The following is a 21,159-nucleotide window of genomic DNA, read 5'->3' as shown; positions in this document are numbered from 1 at the left end:
GTTGTACATTTAAGATTTAATAAAATAATTCTAAAGGTAAAAGGGTAGTAGTTTGTCCTCTTTGATAATTTTGCACTTTTAGTTTTTACCTTTTAAATGTTTTGCTTGTTTTATGATATCAAATTTTGAAGTGTAATGATATGACTTACCTATATTATGAAATGGTTACCAAAAAAACCTTTTTCTTCTTGTGATGAATAGGATTTCCTGCCTTAACAACTTTGATAGTATCCCACAGCTGTGCTCATTTTGGTGTCTTGTACATTCCATCTTTTGTAATGGTGAGTCATGTATCTATTGGTCATTTGTATATCTTCTTTGGATAAATGTCGATTCAGTTCCTTAGTCCATATTATAGTTTGATTATTTGCTATTGTGGCATATGAGTTTTTGTTGTACATTACCTGTTTTGTGTTTATTTACCTTATAACTGGAAGTTTGTATCTTTGAACAACCTTTATCCTGTATTTCCTCCCACCAATTTTCTGCTGCTGGGAGCCACAAGCATGATGCATGATTTTTTTTCTGTGAGTTTAGTCATTTTTTTCGGGATTTCACAAATAACTATGATCATACAAAAAAAGAAGGGCTTGGGGAGGACAGAGACATGGGTGGGTGGACGGTCTGCCAGGTGAAGTCAATGCACGAGGTCCACCACCTGGCTTTTCTGCACTTATTTCCTTACAGGTCTGCATCCCTCACTGGACTGTGAGCATCCTTGAGGGCGGGGCCGCTTTGATACAGGCCAGGCACATAGTAGGTGTCAGTAGTGTCAGATGAGAAGGAAGGAGGGATGAAGACACACACACACACACACACACACACAGCAATAACAGAGGCCAGGGCCTAGGAACTCGGCCTGGTCCACAGAGTCTGAGAGCCTCTGGCAGGGACAAGGCGGGGATCACGGGGCCGCTCCACTCACAGCTCACCTCCAGTAACCACTTAGCAGTCCACCCGGCAATGCTGCAAGTGATACATCTTTCTTCTCATTTCTCTTTTGTTTAAAAAAATCAGTGCACCGTTTACATAGGCCACGGTGTCAGATCAGAAACCTGTATTTCGGAAACGACCATTTTTGTGCCATTTTTATTTTCCATAATTGTTTCCTTGTTGTTCTCTCTTTGCCAGGAGAGACAGGCCTCTGAAAATGCCAGCTTGTCTGCTGGGCTGAGGGGAGCTGGGGGAGGGCTTTTAAGGGGGGTAACAAGGGTGGGACAGGAGCTAGTACGAGGCACCCCAAGGACCAGGGGGCCTCTTTCGGACCACAGGATGTGGAAGGGTCTTAGGCTTCTCTTCCAACCTCTGTAGGGATTGTCCCCTCTCTATCAGGGATGCAAGCCAGTGTTTTAAGGGTACAGAGACCAGCTGGCTCTCACTCAGGGGCCAAGGGTCTCCCTAGCTCCTGACCCCTGATCCAGGCATGGCTCCTGTGCCTCCAGGCTCCAAGATTTCTATCTTCTCTTCAGAGAAATCATACTACTCCCAGGTTTACCTTGGGTGCCTACTGAGGGCTGGGCACTCAGCTGGGCCCTGGACATGCGGGGTTACCACACTGGCCCCAAAATCACCCCAGGAGGGGGTGCCCATGTCCCTGACTCATATACGGGGAAACTGAGGTCAATAAACGCACCTGAGGCCACATAGCTAGAAAGAGGTAGGCCTGGGATTCAAACTTAGGAGGGGCTGATTCCAAAGCCCGTGTCCTGACCCCCCCACCCTGTTGCTTCCTGTTCTTAGGCTCATCTTGTTTCTACCCCGAATTCAAGCCCATCATTTCCCATTTTTACCAGCCACCAAATCATTGGAGGGTCTATAGTTGGCTGAACCCAGAGACCCTTGGGTTTTATCACGAGTCTCTTCTTTCCTTATCACCCTCGGCAGTAAACACTTAATTTCTGCCAAGAAGTATCCACAAGCCCAACGATTTTCTTTCTCTAAGCACAGATGTCAAGAGAGCCCTCCTGACCTATGGCAGCTCCTGGGACTTGCTGGGCAACCATCCTTGAGAGGGGCATCACGCTGTTTTAGACGCAGCCTCAGCAAGAGGGCTGCTATCCCGGTGCCAGGGATGCCTGGCTCCAAGTCCTGCATCTGCCACTAGCGAGAGGTGTGGGCTCCAGCAGCTACTTCTTGTGACATTCATCACAGGAGCAATGAAACCATTGTGTCACTTGATGTTTAATACCAGTCTCCCCCAGGAGAAGAGACACCCCATGGGGCAGGACCCAGGGCTGATTTGCTTGTGGCTCTATCGCCAGCGTACATAGAGGCTCACGATAAATGTTTGCTGAACAATGCTCTCTCCCCTCTGGGCCTTGGTTTCCCCATATATAAAATGAGCGGCATGGGCTGGGTGACCTGCAAGCCCCTCTCCTGCCCTAACTTGCTGTGATTCCAGGATCGACAAGCAACAGGCTCCTGCCTGTGTCTATCACAGTCATCAGCTACAGGTCTGCTGGAAGCAGAGGAAGGGATATAAGTAAATAATGACCACATTTAAAATTCATTTTTCATTATTAGATTATTTTCTGAGAACAGGAAAAGAGCCGGGGTGTAGAAGGGAAAGAAAGCAGAAGAGATGAGCCCAGAAAGGGGAGGCCTGGGACATGGTATGATATTAACAGTTAACATGTGCACTGCACTTTACAGTTTACCTTCCTCTTTCTCCTCCACTATCCCATCTGAGCCCCCCAGTGCAATCTGTAGAGCAAGTGCAATTATGGTCCCACCATATGGCAGAGGAAATCGGGGCTCCCTTGGGTTCCCTTGGCTGAGAATGTTTAGTTGGTAAGTGGCAGAGCCAGCATATGAATCAAGGTTCCTGACTCCAAATCCAGCCCTCGGGCACCAGGGCGGCCATGTTTCCATTTCATTGAGGAACACCCCTGTTCCTGAAGAAATTCATGAGGTCAGGGGCCTTGGCAGGCAAGCCCCCAGTTGTGGACATTCTCCCGGAACAGCCCGATTCCCCCACAGCTGCTGAGCTGGCAAAACCAAACTGGCTACCCACCCATCCTATTTACAGTAAACCCCTCCAGATTGCAGAAATGGGACCTGAAACTGCCTGAGGACAGCAGAACAGGGTGAGAGTGGGGTGACAGGGAAGGGGGCTGGCCTGCTGGGCCCCTGGGAGGGGACCGTCAGGGGAAGGCCCTTGTTTTCGCTGGAGAATGGAACTTCCGCTTTGGACTGAGAACAGGAGGCTCCCAGCTGCCTGTCCCACTGCTGCCCAGCCCAGCGGCATCAGAGGACGCTAGGTTCCCAGGTGAGGATGGGGCTTGGTGCCTGGGGGGACTGGCGGGCATGACCAATATGGCAGAGGGTGGTGATTCCCAAAGTATAGGCCCTTCATCCCCTGCCTCAGAGCCACCTGGAGTGTCTGACAGTGAGGATTCCTGGGCCCAATCTCAGACCTCAGGAGTCAAACTCTCTGGGGGTCAGCTTGGGAGTCTGCTGCTACCTGGGGCCCCAGGTAATGGGGAGGCACCAGGATAAAGGCTTTGGGGTCACCAAGACTGGAGCTGAGCCCTGCTTCTGCCTCTCAGGTGCTGGTGATCTGGGCCAAGTCACATGACCCCTCTCAGCCTGGACCCTCTCTGGGGATATCAGAAACTTTCAGGGCTGCTGTGAGCCCTAAAGGATATCAGCTCAGCCAGAGCTTAGCACACTACCTGGTGCGAGACATGTCAGAGGCAGGGATGAAATTAGAACTCAGGTTCCCCTCTGCTCAGCCCAGCATTTCTCCAGCACCCGCCTTCTCTTATTTCCTCGCAGTCAGATGAGAAAGCTCAGCTTGACTCTTTCAAGGAAATGACTTGACTTGCAGGCGGAGTTGTGATGAGTTGTTAGTACTGACACCACTCAATAATGCTTGTGAAGGAGGGTGTGGGGTCGGGCACTGCACTAGGGACCTGGCTCCTTCTAGGTTCCCTCGCGTGTAATCCTCTGGCAGCCCCATCAGGTTGAAATTAACTTTGCCAGAGGCTCAGAGAGAGGTTAAGGCGCTTGCCTGAAGTCATGCATCGAGGCAGCAGCAGAGCCGGAGTTCAAGGTCAAGTTGGCCTGACTCCAAGTCCGGGGGAAAGGGGCTCTTGGGGCTGGAAGGAGATGGAAGGGAGGCTGATATGGGGAACGTGTGAGGAGCCAGGCTGACGGCGGTGACAGGCGGTAAAGGCAGGGGGTGGTCACCGGATGAGTTTTACGTCTTCGCCCAAGTCTGAGACTCCGTGGCCCCTGAAGTGGGCCAGAACCCAGATCTCCCCACTCCCCACCCCCACCTCCGGCTCCCCCGAAAAAGCCCAAGTCTCATCGTGGGTCAGGACCCTGCTCCCCTCAACCCCCCGCTCCCCACCGGCAGGGTGCCAGGGCTCCCCACCCCTGCGCTGCCTGCACCTGAGAGACCTCCTCTCCCTGAGCCCAATCTCCCAAAGGGACCAGATTCTTTTTTACTTTTCCAAGCATCCTCCGTTGTGTCCTGAAGCCTGGGGACTCTCGGATGACACTGATAATCAAACACTAGCTAATATTCATTCACTAAGCACTTCCAACATATCGGGCTGCCGTGAGCCCTAACGCATCTGTCCTCCCGCCAACGCTGTGAGGTAGAGATTAGTATTATCTCCCTTTTACAGAAGGGGAAGCTGTGGTCAGAGAGAAGCAACTTGCCTAAGGCCCATAGCTAAGAAGGAGCACAGGCCTGGTTGGACCCTGGCAGTGTCCCTTTCCTTATGACACTCCAGGCCTCTCACCCTTGGTGAATGTTTGCTGCCAAACAACAGCAGCAATAATAGTAATGATAAAAGCCATCACCAAGCACCGGCCCCACAACCAGCACTGCTCTAAGTACAACCCAGGCTGTAGCTCCTTCTGTCAGGCTGTCTGGCTCCAAAGCCCGTGTTTTTTTGGTTTTTTGGGGGTTTTTTTTGCGGTACGCTGGCCTCTCACTGTTGTGGCCTCTCCCGTTGCGGAGCACAGGCTCTGGATGCACAGGCTCAGCGGCCATGGCTCACGGGCCTAACCGCTCCACGGCATGTGGGATCTTCCTGGACCGGGGCACAAACCCGTGTCCCCTGCATCGGCAGGCGGACTCTCAACCACTGCGCCACCAGGGAAGCCCCAAAGCCCATGTTTTAACCACCAGGTAGGGAGGCCACTTAATGTAATACCCCGTGGCATTTGGATGGGTTTGAATGGGGAGCGGGTTTGAATCTCAGCCACATCGGGGCTGCGTGACCTTGACCGAGGTTCCCGCCCTCTCCACTGCCCAGTTTCTTCGTCTGTGAAATGAGAAAGCAGGGGTGCTTTCCCAGGGGCCTGCTGTAAGGACCAAATTAAATGAGAGAACGTGGCCCGTGAAGTGTTTGGCACAGAGCCTGGCACCTGCTAAGTGCCCAATGCATTGATTATTCAGGGTGTCAAATTGTCGTTGTGTAAAACCTCCAGCCAGATAAGCAGGATCATCCCCAGAGCCACCCTCTCTTGGGAGCGTGACAGAGCCTAAGCCGGTCACTCGTGGCCCTGGTCACACCCATATTTGCAGCCCCCCTTTCCTTGGTACCCAGTACAGCCCCTGGTCTAATTCAGCTCCTGGTCTGAGCCATGAACTGATTAGGAGCAGACCAAGGGGGCTGAGGCTGACTTTCTGAGCACATGAGCCCCACATCAGCAGGTTTTTCTGGGCTAGCACAGGCCTCACGAGGCAGAGGGGGCAGGGGTCTGGCCACAGCCCCACCATCAGCCAGCTCACTGGGTGATTTGGGGAGGGTTGTTTTCTAATGTTCGCATCTCAGTTTCTCATCAGCAAGGTGGGAAAATAATCACAACCCACTTCCCTGGAGTGCTGTGAGGATCAGACAACCCCAGCTATGGGTCTGAACTAGAGCCCAAAACCCTATGATTCTTCCCCAGCCGTGGCCTCACCTGGACCCCCACGGTTATCTTGGGAGATGAGCAAGGATCCCTATGCTCTCCTATTTTAAGAGCAGGAAACTGCTCAGCCTTTGTGGGCTGAGGGGTTATGAGGGAAGGCTTCCTGGAGGAAAGATGCTGTGACCCGGGCCTGGAAAAATGGAGAGAATTTGGATCTGGGCAGAGGTGGAATGGGCTGCCTCAGAAGGTAATGAGCTTCCCATCACTGAGATGGTACAAGTCATGGATGGAAGGGGCCTTGGCAGAGATGTTATTTTTTTTTTATTTTATTTTTTTGTGGTACGCGGGCCTCTCACTGTTGTGGCCTCTCCCGTTGCGGAGCACAGGCTCCAGCTGTGCAGGCTCACCGGCCATGGCTCACAGGCCCAGCCGCTCCGTGGCATGTGGGATCTTCCCGGACCAGGGCACGAACCCGTGTCCCCTGCATTGGCAGGTGGACTCTCAACCACTGCGCCACCAGGGAAGCCCGGCAGAGATGTTATTGAGGAGACTTAGCAGTAGGCTGAGGGTCCCTCAAGAAGTTAAACACAGAATTACCATAAGACCCAGTAATTCCACTCCTGAGTATATACTCAAGAATTGAAAACAAGTTTCAAACAAATCCTTGTACGTGAATGCTCACATTAGCACTAGTCACAGTCGGCAAAAGGTGGAAACTTCCCAAATGCCCATCAATAATGAATGGATAAACAAATTGTATTATGTCCATACAATGGAATATTATTAAGCCATAAGAAGGAATGAAGTACTGATCCATGCTACAATGTAGATGAACCTCAGAAACATTATGCTAAATGAAATAAGCCAGACACAAAAGTTCACACAGTGTATATAATTCCACTTATATGAAATATTCAGAATAGGTAAATCCATAGAGTCAGAAAGCAGATTGGTGGTTGTCAGGGACAGAGGGGGGAAGTAGGATTTGGGGGTAACTACTTAATGAGTACAGAATGTTATTTGGGTGTTATTGAAGTGATGGAAATAGTTTGGAACTAGATAGAAGAGGCGGTTGTACAACATTGTGAATGTGCTAAATGTCACTGAAATGTTCACTTTAAAATGGTTACGCTTATGTTATGTGAATGTCACCTCGATTTAAAAAAGAAAAAAAGAAGAACCTAAGGGTTGGACTAGATGAATTTTAAGGTCCCTTCTGTCCTGAGAATCGATGCCATGGGCACTGGCCATGCTGACCAGCTCAAGACAGCCCAGGGATTCTTCCTCGTTCCCCGGATTAGGAAGGGGCAAGCACCGTCCTCTCACCGGGGCCCACAGACTTTGGAGGGCCCTGAGAATATTCTGCCAGAAGAGGTGGCCTGGTGCACTGGCAGGGACACGGGCTTCCACGCCACACAGGCCTGGGTTTGAGTCCTGGCTGCCGTCCTTCCCGTGTTACCCTGAGCAAGTGACCTGGCCTCCCTGAACCTCAGTCTCCTCTTCAGTGTAGAAAAATCGGTTCTTCCATGAAGGGCTGCTCTGAGGATGTAACGTGGCCCGCTGTGGAAGCAGCATAGGCAGCCCGAATTCAGAAGTTCTAATGACTGAGAACACTTGGAATAAAATCCCAAACCACAGCTATCAAGACCCTGACCTCCGGTCCTCCGACCCCTGACTCCCCTCTGGCTACACTGGCCTCCCTGCTGGTCCTCAACATTTCCGACTCTGTGCTGCCTCTGGCCCTTTGCCCTCCCTGTCCTTTCCTCCTGGAACATTCTTGTCCCAGCTCTGTCTGAACCTTCAGGTCTCGGCCTAAACATCACTTCTCAGAGATGCCTCCCTTGTATAAAAAAACTTTCCTGGTTCGGGCTTCCCTGGTGGCGCAGTGGTTGAGAGTCCACCTGCCAATGCAGGGGACACAGGTTCGTGCCCTGGTCCGGGAAGATCCCACGTGCCACGGAGAGGCTGGGCCCGTGAGCCATGGCCGCTGAGCCTGCGCACCTGGAGCCTGTGCTCCGCAACGGGAGAGGCCACAGCAGTGAGAGGACTGCGTACCGCAAAAAAAAAAAAAAAAAAAAAGTTCCTGGTGGGAAAGTCTATAGACTTTCCTGGTGGGAGGACTTCCCTCACAAAACCAGCCCTCCAGGCACCCTTTCATTTCAGCCAGGGCACTCACCACAGTCTATAACTAGTTCTATTGACTTGTATGTTGACCTGTTTATCGTCTCCCAGACTGTCAGCTCCATGAGGGCAGGGCCCACATCTGTCTTGTTCACCAGCGAATCTCCAGCACCCAGAACAGGGTCCGGGGGATAAGGCACTCAGTGAACACAGGAACAAGTGAAGGAATGAATGAACAAACCATGGCCATAACCTACCGCATCTTCTTGTCCCCAACCCTCCCCAGGAAGCAGCTGAGACAGGGCCATGATGAAGACCCCATGGGGCAGCGTCCCAGGGCTGCTGTCGCTGATACTCCTGAGTCTGCTCCACGTCTCCCAGGCCCAGAGTGTCTGCACTGGGCACCCGGCCATCCCTGGCATCCCGGGCATCCCCGGGGCACCGGGCTCCGACGGCAAACCAGGAACTCCAGGGATAAAGGGAGAGAAAGGTACTGTGGACTTTGGGAACAGACTAGTGTCACTGACCAAGGCCCCATCTCCTACCTCCCGAGTCCCAGTTGCCCACCTTAGGGATTGCAGAACACTTGCAAATCCATCAGCTTCCTGAGCCCTCCACAATAAATTTGCAAGGAAGGAATTCTGATTCCCATTTTACAGATGGGAAAACTGATGTCCGAAAGGCTACTGACTTGCTCAAGGGAACCCAGTAAATGTTGAGGCTGAGGCCAAACCATGGCTCTCTTACCACTAAATCCACTGCAGTCACACAGTCCTGGGTTCTTACTTCCAGGGTAGGTGGTTTCGCCTCTCTGAATTGCTATTTCCTCACCTGTAAAATGTGGATAATGATTCTTTTTCAGAGTTGTTACAGGGTTCAAATGAGACTTCCTGCCATAAAACCCTCCTGTAAGATGTAGTTCATGCATTCATTTAACCATAGCCTTCCGCTTTCTTCATATAATCTTACAATCCCACAAAATATCATCATGCCCATTTTACAGATGAGGAAGCTGAGCCTTGGAGAATGTGACTCAGTCAAGGTGACCCAACTAATAATGGCAGATGTGACATGAGAAACACATCTGCCTGTCCCCTGAGCCCATGTTCACAGCCACTATACTCTGCCACTCTACTGGAAAAGGTTTTATCTTGTGTTCTGCCAAACCAAGGAGGAGTAGCTGTTTGGAGTGGTGGAGTGAGAAGGAGTCTAATACTCACTTCCAGGTTCAGCAAGAAAGAATGCGTGATTGATGAGGGATATGTGCCATCAGGGAGGGGGTGGAGAGGGATAGCACATGTGCCCAGAATTCCTGATCCCTGCTCCAGGCTTAAACCTGTATGAGCTGGTGAGGAGGGTAGGTCCAGCACCTTCCTGAGGGAGACGCCGCTCCCCACCCCACGGGCATCGGTCCCCATTACTGTCAAGCACATCTCAGACTCGGAAAGCTGGGCTGGAAGGAGACTCAGAGGCCCTCCCCGACATCCCGTCCTCTTGTTCCCAGATGGGGAGCTGAGGCCCAGAGAAAAGCAGGGACCTGTCTGAGGTTACGCAGCCAGGCTCCCTGCCTCCCAGCCCAGCTCCTTCTGGGTTCTCAACGATCTCTGGCCCCCTCATATCTCTTGTCTCTGCCTTCCAGGGCTGCCGGGGCTAGCTGGAGACCACGGTGAGCTTGGAGAGAAGGGGGACCCAGGGTTTCCTGGGATTCCGGGAAAAGTCGGCCCCAAGGGCCCCGTTGGCCCCAAAGGTGCCCCAGGGCCTCCCGGAGCCCGTGGCCCCAAGGGTGAATCAGGAGACTACAAAGCCACGCAGAAAATCGCCTTCTCGGCCACACGCACCATCAACAGCCCCCTGAGGCAGAACCAGGTCATCCGCTTCGACCACATGATCACCAACATCAACTACGAATATCGAAACGGCAAGTTCACGTGCAGGGTGCCCGGCCTCTACTACTTCACCTACCACGCCAGCTCTCGAGGGAACCTGTGCGTAAACCTCATGCGGGGCCAGGAGCAGACACAGAAGGTGCTCACCTTCTGCGACTATGCCTACAACACCTTCCAGGTCACCACGGGCAGCGTCGTGCTCAAGCTGGGGCTGGGGGAGACCGTCTTCCTGCAGGCCACTGACAAGAACGCCCTGGTAGGCATCGAGGGGGCCAACAGCATTTTCACCGGGTTCCTGCTCTTCCCAGATGCAGAGATGTGACCTGTGGGTCCAATTCACCCCCTCCCCTGCCAGCCACGCTCTCTTTACCCCCAACACCAGCCCCCACCTGGCCAAAACATGCAGTAGGGCTCCATGGATGTTGCTGAATGAATGAGTAAATAAACTTTTCAAGGCCAAGGGACAGTGGTCTAATTCAAATCTGTGTCCCAGCGACTGGCACATGGTAGGTGCTCAGAAATGTTGCTTGAATGCTGCTTGAATGACTGAACAATGAATGAATGAATGAGCTCTGAAAGCAGAAGCTCTATCTAATTGGTGGTGACTGGAGGGCCAGACTTTGTGTCCAGTTCTGTGCCAGACACACAATGGGAGATGGGGAGGGAACACCATCTGTTGAGCACCTATATGCTCAAAACACTGGACTAGACCCTTTCCCCCTTCTCTCATTAATCCTCGCACTCATCCTTGGAGATAGGTTAAATCATGCCCAATTCACAGAGGAGAAAACTGAGGATCCGAGGGATGAAGGGATTGCTCTCGACCCCACAGAAGAGCTGGGAGGGCAGGTGTGCCCACTGATAACTGAGACCTCTTTCAGGGCAAGGCATCTAGGCCCCTAAAGGGGTATTCTCTGTGTAACGTCACAAACCTCCACCCAAGGGATCAAGGAGCCCTTCTTCAGTCTTAAGTGACCTTGGAATCAAGACCCTTCCTCTTTTGAGTCTCACCACATGCTCTCCCTCCCAATGACTTCCCAGCCTGGCTCAAGCTCAGCCATCCAGTTAGAACACACGTCACTCCCCTGCTCAATAATCTTCAGTGGCTCCCCACTGCCAACTGGACATAGTCCCTGCCCACGAGCTGGCATTCAAGGCTCTCTATGGATTGACCTTCCAGTCTCAATCCGTCCTCTCCTGGACAAAGAATATCTCCACTCCAGACCAGCTGGGCGCTTTCTGTCTTCTAGGCAAGACACATGCTTTCCTGACCCGATGCCCTTACTCTCACTGTTCCCCTTCCACTCTGCTTATCTAACCATCCTTGAAAACCTCATTCAAGCCACACCCTCTAAAAGCAGACTATGCCAGCCCTCATAGCTCTTACCCCTCCAACCTCCTCTAACCCCATTTCTCAATAGTTCAAGTCTGAGCACACACTGCCTGCATCTAGCGTTTCACTCATGCTCACCCCGACTCCCCAGCTAAGCTGTGAGCCCCTTACCCTGCTCATCTCTGAACCCCTCCCAGCCCTGCACCTGCTCTCTGCAGCCCCTCCTACTAGTCCCACCCACCAAGACTCTCAACCAATCCTGACCAGAGGTAGAAGGGAGTTAAAGCACTTCAGCCTATCACATAGGGCTATAGCACCAGTCCAGCCTCCTGCTTGGCTAGCCTGTTTCTCAGGATTCCGTTCATTGGGTGCAGCTTCTGCCCTATCTCCTGGGCTTCGGGCCTGCCCCCAACCTCAGACTCTTCAAAGGGGACCTGGACTGAGCCTTTTCACCAGGGGCTGGGCCTTCTTTCTGCTACTCAACCCTTTCAGTACAAACTGTCTGCCTGGTCTTTGTGTCTAGTAAGAATTGTTATAATAATAACAACTGCACCATGACTGAGTTACTGTGTACTTAGTGTTTTGTGTGCATTAGCTCATTCAATCCCCACCACAAACCCTGGGAGGCACATACTATTATCCTCATTTAAAAAATAAGAATCTGAGGCTCAGAGAGGGCAAGGGATTTGCCCAGGGTCACACAGATGCAAGTATACAGCCAGGATTGGAGCCTGCTTCTGTTTGTCTCAAAGCTCTTGCTAAATCTATAGACATAGCTCTCCTTGCCACCCTCTCCTGTTGGAATTCCCTCTGCAGTCCCCCAGCCTCTCACCTGAACCCATCCGACCTCAGGAGTCCACGTTCCCGAGCCTCTACCGTTGGGTCTGTCCGTACAGGGCTACACTTCACCCCAAGGGCAGATCTGCTTGCTGGTGGTGAGCACGTGCAGGGCACCCCAAGTCGCTGCAAGGACCCAGGCAAAGCCGGCCATGGCCAAGACATCAGAGCTCGTCTCTAGTGCTGCCTCAGGCCGGCTGGCTTTCCTGCAGGACCTGCCCTCCTCTGACTCCTGACCCGTAGACCCTGACCCTGCCGCCTTTCCTCCATCAGACCCCTACCCTGACAGCACTCTGAGCAGTGCCCCTTTTGTGCCTCCCCTCCCAGCTTCCAGATCTGCCAGAAATCCAGGGCACTCACTGCGTGTTTAGCCACGCCCACTGCAATCAAACATACCTTGCTTTACACAAACATTAACATATCTAAACACTTTACCTTTGTTATTGCTCTTTCCCACCCTGTGAGGAGGGTTCACCTTGTCAGCTCTCTGGAGAGACAGTTGAGGTTTCATCACAGGAACCAGGACCAAGAATGATGGGGGGAGCCTGGAGGTGACCATAGGTGGGTCTCAGGATTTTGCCTATTCCATCACTGTCCGGACCTGCCTTTTCCCCTTTGCCCCTTCTCAGAGTGGATGGGGTTGAAACTCAGATCTCCTGGCTGGGCTAGCAGTTGAGCAGGAGAAGGAAGGGAATTGGTCTTCTCAGGCCTGTGACCCTTGACCTTCATGCACCCACCTTGACTCGGACTCATAACCCTCAACATGCCAGAGTCCTTTTAGTTTCCAGACTTCCAAGAAACCTCCTAGAAATAATTTACCAGAAAAGGAGGGACTTTTCAGGAGAGGCCAGAGGACCTATAGGACCCAGGATCAGGCGGGACAGCTCAGTCTCAGTGGACATGGGTGCCAGACCAGGGCTGCTGCATCTCCCACTGGGACCTCCCGGCTCTGAGCCTCTCTCTGCAGATTGGCCCTCTTAACTGTTAAAGGCAAGTGGAGAAAAATGGATGCCCCCAACAACAGCCTGGACCACCAAGTCATCCCTTACCCCTCAAGGAAATAACACAGAGACTAACGTCTCCAATTCCCAGTTCCCAGGAGAGGGGATCTGATTGGCCCAGCTTGGAGCAAGCATACTCCTGGCCCAATCAGCTGAGGCCAAGAAGGAGCAGGCCTATAATAATAGCAGCTCATGATTATTGACCTAAATGCCCAGTGAGTATTCTCTCCTGTAGTAGTCACAACAAGCCTAAGGAGCAAATCTTCTCATCCTGTGGTTGTCAAACTTCAGCAGGCATCACAATCACCACGAGGGCTTGTTAGAATTTGCATTTCCTGGGAATTCCCTGGTGGTCCAGTGGTTAAGACTCTGTGCTTTCACTGCCGAGGGCGCAGGTTCGATCCCTGGTCGGGGAACTAAGATCCCACATGCCACAAGGTGTGGCCAAAAAAAAAAAAAGAATTTGCATTTCCTAAGAGTCCCCACATGCTGCTGGTGCTGCTGCCTGAGGGACCACGCTTTAGGAACCACTGCTCTAATTTTATTGCTCCCATTCTATAGATAAGAATGTTGAGGCTCAAGCAGGAGATGTTACTTGCCCATGTCACACAGAAGATTCAGAATTTAGATCCAGGGACTTCCCTAGTGGTCCAATGGTAAAGAATCCGCCTTCCAATGCAGGCGCCTTCCAATGCAGGGGACATGGGTTCAATCCCTGGTCAGGAAACTAAGATCCCACATGCCATGGGGAAAATAAGCCTGCATGCCACACTACTGAGCTCACGCGCCTCAACTAGAGAGACTGTGTGTGGCAAAACTACAGGGCCCACGCGCTCTGGAGTCCACCTGCCACAACTACAGAGCCTACACGCCCTGGAGCCAGTGCGCCACAACTAGAGAGAGAAAACCCACACGCCCCAAATAGAGAGAAGCCCGTGAGCCGCAATGATGAGCCCACGCACTGCAAGGAAAGATCCCGCCTGCCTCAACGAAGATCCTGCGTGCTGCAACTAAGACCCGATGCAGCCAAAAATAAATAAATAAATCTTAAGAAAAAAAAAAAAAAAGAATGTAGATCCAGGCCTATGTAACCCAGGGATCCATGTGTTAAGCTCTGTGCCCTTCTGCCCAGACTGCAGGGTTGGCTGGGCAGTTCCCAGAGCAGCATGGGCGGCTCCACCTTGTCTGCCACCTCCTGGCTCCAGTGCCCTATCCTTGATTCTCCACCTCCACCCTAGTCCATCCAGATGGGCGTGCCCCTCCCAATGACCCACAAGCTTTGAGTCAATTAAGAAGAGAAAAGGAGGGACTTTCCTGGCCGTCCAGTTGTTAAGACTCCGCGCTTCCAAAGCTGGGGGTAGCAGTTCAATCCCTGGTCAGGGAACTAAGATCCCACATGCCATGCAGCCAAAAAACAAACAAACCAACAAAAACCCAAAAAACAGAAGAAGAGGAAAGGAGGGTGAAAGCAAAGAAGGAAGGTGGGGGCTTGATAAGTAATAATAGTAACAGCTCACAGAGTACCTGATGCTTGGTGACCTTTACAATCATGTCCCCCTTTCACAGAGGGGAACACCAAGGCACAGAGCAGTTAAGTGGCTTGCCTGATGTTACACAACTAGTAAGTAATACAATGAGCATTCAACACAAGGCAGTTTGGCTTCGGAGTCACTGCTCCCCACGGCAGGCAGGAGCCCCCTGAGGGGCTGTGTGGTGTGGCAGGTGAGGGCACTGCCTCTTGAGTCAGACAGAGTTAAGATCAAATCCTGCCTGAACTTTTTACCAGCTGTGCGACCACGTCAAGTGACTGCCCTGGTCTTCTATGTTACCTGCTTACAAACAAACGATGCAGTGCGCACGCTGGTATGTATCGGTGATTCTTCTCTTGGATTAAGTTCCTCGAAGTGGATTCCCTAGGGGAAAGGATGTGTAAACTTTGAAGGCTTTGAAATGTGAAAGGATTGTCTGTCAAGGCTGAACACGCCAGGCCAGCTCCAGGCTTGCTGCCACCAGGGGGGAGCAGACACCAGGAGAAGGACAGCCTGGAAGAGGAGCTGGTGGACGGGCAGCTGAGATGGGACCTGGAGCTCCTGCCTCCTCCCTCCCTTCTCCCCAAGCCCATCCCACTCCCTGGGTGGGCTACAAGCTTCTGGGGTGGGGCTGAGCATCCGCTTTGAAGACCCAAGTTCCTCTAAATCAGGGTCTTCAAAGTGTGGCTCCAGCATCAGCATCACCTGGGAGCGTGTTAGAAATACAGGTTCTCTGTCCCCACCCCAGATTGGGTGAATCAGAAAATCTGGTGATGGGGCCCCACATTCTGTGTTTTAAAACAAGCCCTCCAGGTGATTTTGATGCAGCTAAAGTTTGAGAATCACTGCTGTACACCAGGGGCTGCCAAACTTTTTCTGTAAAGAGCCCGATAGGAATTATTTTAGGTTTGGTGGCCATACAGGCTCTGTTGCAACCACTCAACACTGCTCTGTAGCATGAAGACAGCCACAGACAATATATAAATAAATGAGCATGGCTCTGTTCCAATCAATCTTTAAGCACACTGGAATTCGAATTTTACATAATTTTCAAGTCACAAAATATTTTTCTTTTGATTTTTTTTCAACCATTTAGAAATGTAAAAACCATTCTTAGCTAGCAAGCTGCAGACAGTCTGTGGGCTGGATTTACCATTCTGCTCTAGACCCAGGTATGGCTCCAGGCTTGGAAAGGAAAGAGCAGGAACTTGAACCCAGAACTGCCTGATTCCCAAGCCAGTTCTCCTTCCATTAGGCTAGTCTGCCAGATTCCAACCTTGGGACATTGACAGAAAAACTCTCTGGGCTTCATTGTCTTTGACTGTAAATTAGGCATTGCAATTCCTACCCTGAGTGACCAGAGGCACTGGGTCTCCAATTCTGGTGGGCAACGAAATCCCCTGGAAACTTGCTGGTGTCTAGGCCCCATCCCAGAGGTTCTGATTCCGTAGGACCTGGAAGCCCCAGGAATCTGCACTTTTCTCAAACACCCCTGGTGATTCTAGTACAGGTGGACCTTTGCTCCCAGTGAGAAGGCTAAGCTGTCAGACATGAAAGCGGTGACCAGTAGTAGCCCAGCCTCTGCTCACAGGAGTCAGTGGGCTACACAGGGTTGAGGGAAGAAGGGAAAACAAATTTCTTGTCTGTTGGGAGCTACACAAAATGAGAAACGCAGTGAGGGAGGAAAGCCTGGGAGCTCAGGAACCGGAAGGACAGAGAGGCTGTATTCAATTTCCACCTCTGCCACTTATAGGCTGTGTGTTCTCAGGCTAATTACTTAACCTCTCTGAGTTACAGTTTCCTCATCTGTAATATGAGGGTGGTAATCATATACACGCCAGAAATCTGATGAGGGTTAAGTGGGATTCTATGGACAGAGCCCCTGGCATGCAGAAAGTTCTCCACAAGTATTAGTTATAGTTATCAATAGTGAGTTGTCATTGGAACTGGGGTGCTGTGATGGTGCAGGGCTCCTCAAACTCTAATGTGCACAAAACCCACCCAGGGTCTTGGTAAAATGCATTTTCTAATGCAGCAGGCCTGGGGTGGGGCCTGAGAATTTGCTTTTCTAACAAGCTCCCCGGGGAAGTTGATGCTGCTGGACCAGGGACCACACTTTAAGTGGCAGGGTTAGGGGCCCTGGTTCAGTCTGTTGATCTGCCATGAACTGGATTTCTCTCAACCACAGGCAGCGGTTAGCACAGGAGCTGGTGGTATCTGGCAAGCACTCAGTGATGAACCTCTTACTGTTACTGCTGCCATTGTGGTCATGTGATTATATTCTGATGGGGACGGTGAGCCAGTACGCAGGCAGACACAGGAAAGGATGGAGAGCGCAGGGTCCATCTCCCCGATGCTGAGCACCCCTTGCTCCGAGCACTGCGGGTCTGGCTCCTGTTTCTCCCCCACACCCTTGCCTTTCTGGTCTCCTGCTGACAACGGGCACCAGGTGCCCTGCCTTTCCCCCCACTACCCAACACGCACACAAACACACACCCTCCTTTCAGAGCAGGCTGCGAGCTGCGTTTATTTTTGCACGTAGCCAGGAGGCATTCTCATAGACAACCCTGTTGGCCAGATGTAAGAGAAAAGGGTGTTGTTGGAGAAATCCAGCAGGGCCCACCCAGGGAGGGACACCCACAGTGAGGGGACCTGGCAGAGCAGGAAGCGCCCTGGATGGGAAGCCAAGAGCTCCCAGTTCCAGGCTGGCCTCGGAATCTGACTTAGTATGTGACGTCAGACAAGTTGCTATCCCTCTCTGAGCCTCAGACTTCCCCACAGAAGGAGGGGCTTGAACTAGATCAGCTGCATTAGACCCATTTGTGACAGAGATTCTCAGGCCCGCCCCAAGCCTATGGATTAGGAACCTTAGGAGGGCTTGTGACACCCATAGGAAAAGGGAGAAGAGTTGTTACCGGGTCACTGACCAGGGAGGACACAGTGGCCAAGTCCCCCAACACACCTCGATTTTCCAGCATCCTCACCTATACAGACCATAGCCAGGACCCAGAAGGAAACAAAAGAGGCCAGAAACAGACATGTCACAGCTCAGAGAGCCCAGAAGATTCGTGTTTATCAAATGAATGAATGAAAGCATATGTGTGTTAGTTAACTAATTGATTGATGAATATTTCTTACTCCAGAGAGTACAAGGTCTGGAGACAGATATACATAATATAGGCCCAATAAATAGTTGTTGAATGGAAGGAAGAAAGGCAAGATGGAAGGAATGCCAAAATCATGTCCTGCCCAGAATGAGAGGGAATGCAGTAGTGTTTCGTAGGCCCTTGGGACAATTTCCTTGGGAAGACTTGACATTTCCAGGGGAAACAAAGACAGGCAAGCAGGAGAAACTTAACTGAGATCATGAATGTCATACAGACGTTAACCCATTTAATCCTCATGACAATCCCCCCTGCCCCCTCCCTGATGTGGGCATTGTCACCCCCATTTGCAGGCAAGGAGACCGGGGCTTATTCCCCAATGCTGCAAAGAACACTGAGCCCCTAGCGTCTCCAAAGAGACGCACCAGCAGCGAGTGGGCACATCTGATGGAACATATTTTCTTGGAAGCCTCCTTCCTCACTTCTGTTCCAGATCTTCCTGCCTCCCCTACCTCATTTTCATGTTGTCTTTTGCAGATTCTTCTCATCTGTGCCTCTTGTCACGTATTTGTCCCTATAAGCCCTTACAGCATCCAGGGGAGCAGGGAGAATGTAAACAAGCCGTCGGCAGAAAGAGAGCAGAAGAAGCAAAATACAGTACACGGAGCACCTACTGTGCATCAGGCACCTTGCCCGATGCTTTGTGCACATTCTCTCATTAGCTTCTCATAAGAGCCCCACCTGGTTCAAATCCAGCTTTGCCACATTCTAGCTGGGTGACCTTGGGAAAGGAAGTCAGCTCAACCCTGAGCTTTTGTTTCCTCGGCTGTAAGATGGAGCTGTATTGGCTAATATTGGCATGAACGCTAAGTGAGCTAGTGCGTGTAAAGCACCTAACTGGTCTGTAGTAGGCACACAATCAAGAGTGGTTTTTATAAAGAACCACATTCCACACCTGACACACAGTAGATCCTCAACAAACGTTGGCATCTTCATCTGAAAAATTAGACTATTGCTTGTTGTAGGGTTCGGAGAGGCGAACAAGATTTGCACACGAAAAAGTCCAGTGCCCACCTTGGGACAAACTTCCCTTTCTCCCCCCAGCCTGGGTTTGCAGCGGGCATGTGGGCGGCACCGCAGTGTGGGCTGTCTGCAGGCTCCGGTTCCTGAGTTTGCACCCCTCGGGGCAGCTCTCCCCACAGGCACAGGTTTCCTCGGGAGAGACAGCTGGGCCCTTGTTAAAAAGTCATCTGCAGACCTTGTTTAGAACATGTCAGCTAATGTGATTAAAGACAGGACATAAATGTCAGCCTTGCGGGGACCCACCCCAGCTGGTTTCCAGGGAAGGAGACCTGAAAAACATGTCTTCATTCCTCCTGTTTCTCAGTGCTGGAAACCTGTACGGGGCATGCGAGGGGTGGCGAGCGGGACAGTCTGCCCCCAACCAGGCCCAAACACAATTGTGTGACCTGGAGTCACCTATGCCCTTTGAGCCTTCTTCCTCATCTATAAAATAAGAACAATAAACTATGTGCCATGGGCTGTTAAGAAGATAAAGGATAACATTTGTAAGGTACCCAGGATAGTGCCTTGCACAGAGCAGGTGTTCATGGCAACCAGGAAAGTAGAGACGTGGACACTGGGAAATTGAGCTGCACCGTTTGTCTACAGAGATGCTCAGAGAATGTCCCTTTAGCTGGATCCAAGCTGGTAGGGACTTTGAGATCCTTAGTGAAAGGACATTAAAAATAGATAATGGGGGCTTCCCTGGTGGCGCAGTGGTTGAGAGTCCGTCTGCCGATGCAGGGGACACGAGTTCGTGCCCCGGTCCGGGAAGATCCCACATGCCACAGAGCGGCTGGGCCCGTGAGTCATGGCCGCTGAGCCTGCGCGTCCGGAGCCTGTGCTCCGCAACGGGAGAGGCCACAACAGTGAGAGGCCGGCGTACCGCAAAAAAAAAAAAAAAAAAAAGATAATGAGAGCAGAGTAAGATGCAGGTGCACTGGTTCCAGAGTCATTGACTCACTGTGACCTTGGGTAAGTGACTCTACTCTCTGGGACTATAAAAAGGGGGGCTGATCCCTGGTCTGTCCAGGCTCTTCCTTCTGGAGCACTGTGATGAGGCTGAAGCCTGGCCTGCCCATGTCCTTGCTGGCCCTGGTGGACAGAACATAGAGCTACTGAGATTCTGATGCTCCCTAGGCCTGGATTTCAATCTTGGCCCCCTACCTCACCCAGGCCATGGGCTGTGGGACTTCAGGCCAGTCCCCTCATATCTCTGGGCCTCCATGTGCCCATCAGTAGCATTGGGCACAAGTTATGGCCAGGCTCTCAGAGACAACTTGATGCAGGGAAAGGGCACTGGACTGGGAGCCAGAGACCTGGGTTCAAGTTCCAGCCTGAACATCCACTTGGTGTGTGGCTTTCCCTCTTGAGCCTCAGTTTCCCATCTGTAACATGAGGAGGCTGGACCAGGGGATCTCTGGGCCACCTCAACTCAGGGACATTGACTTTCTTTCAGGAAAGGAAACAATGGCTGGGACTGGGCTGAGGGAAAAGGGCAGTTTAATGATTAACCAAAGGGCAGAGCTGCCTGCGGGGAGAAACCCCTGGACTCTCTCAGAGCCCTGCAGCCAGGCTGAAAGATAAACCCAGAGCAGGGAGTGAGCTCACCAGGCTGCAGCCCCAAGTCCCAGATAAAGGTGGCACTGGGAGACCTGCGTCCCAGACCTAGGAATGGTGGAATGAGGACAGGGGAGGGGAGTTGAGCTTCCTTCACACCAATTGCTTCTTAACGTCAGAATAATAGAGTCATAGCAGCTGGCATTGATTGTGCTCCTCCTTTGTTCCAGGCTCTCTTCTAAACACTTCCTATATCTTAACTCATTTAATTCCCATGAGGCAGGTATTATTATTACGCCCATTTTGCAGATATGGAAACTGAGGTACAGGGAGGTTACCTAACTTGGCTAAGGCAGAGCTGGGACATGGACTAAGAGAGTGTGTCCCCAGAGCTGCACTCCTGATGTAATGATGATGATAAATCATTCAATGTGCACTTACTGTGTACCAGGCTCTCTGCTAGCTTCTGTACAGCATGATCTTCATTAATTGTGACAGCCTCTTTACGAGGAAGGTGTTTCATTAATCATATTTTGCAGATGAGGAAATGAAGGCCTAGGGAGATGAAGTGCTCCCCAGCATGTGGCTGAACTGGGAATCTGACCCAGATCTGTGTCCAGGGCCTGTCACCAAGCTGGAGAGGACTCCTCCCCAGAAACCCTGAGGGGGTTCTAAAGCAGGTGTCAGGAGGAGACACAGCCATGGCTGTGTGTAATGTGACAAAAGCCCTTCAGGCCCCACTCGGGGGCCAGAGAGGAGGGGGCCAGGGTGTAGCTAGGTGGTAGGGACAACCCCACAAAGGAAGTTTGGGAGCTTCAGAGAGCTGTTGTGAGCTTCATCAGAGTTGTGGAAGCA

The 21,159-nt window shown here is 51.7% G+C and overlaps 1 protein-coding gene across 1 annotated transcript; it reads left to right on the top strand.

Annotated features, from left to right (window-relative positions):
- The first annotated feature begins 3,165 nt into the window (after positions 1 to 3,165).
- Positions 3,166 to 10,342, top strand: C1QB (complement C1q B chain). The gene is made up of 3 exons (XM_081214574.1): positions 3,166 to 3,268; positions 8,279 to 8,482; positions 9,632 to 10,342. Exons 2-3 carry the CDS (start codon positions 8,299 to 8,301, stop codon positions 10,198 to 10,200), a joined length of 753 nt encoding a protein of 250 aa, XP_081070700.1. The 5' UTR covers positions 3,166 to 3,268; positions 8,279 to 8,298; the 3' UTR covers positions 10,201 to 10,342.
- Positions 10,343 to 21,159: the final 10,817 nt, after the last annotated feature.

The sequence above is a fragment of the Mesoplodon bidens genome, assembly GCF_964165515.1.
Source record: "Mesoplodon bidens genome assembly, chromosome: 2".
Classification (NCBI taxonomy): Eukaryota; Metazoa; Chordata; class Mammalia; order Artiodactyla; family Ziphiidae; genus Mesoplodon; species Mesoplodon bidens.
The sequence above is the reverse complement of the archived record's forward strand: the minus strand, read 5'-3'. Positions and strand labels throughout refer to the sequence as shown.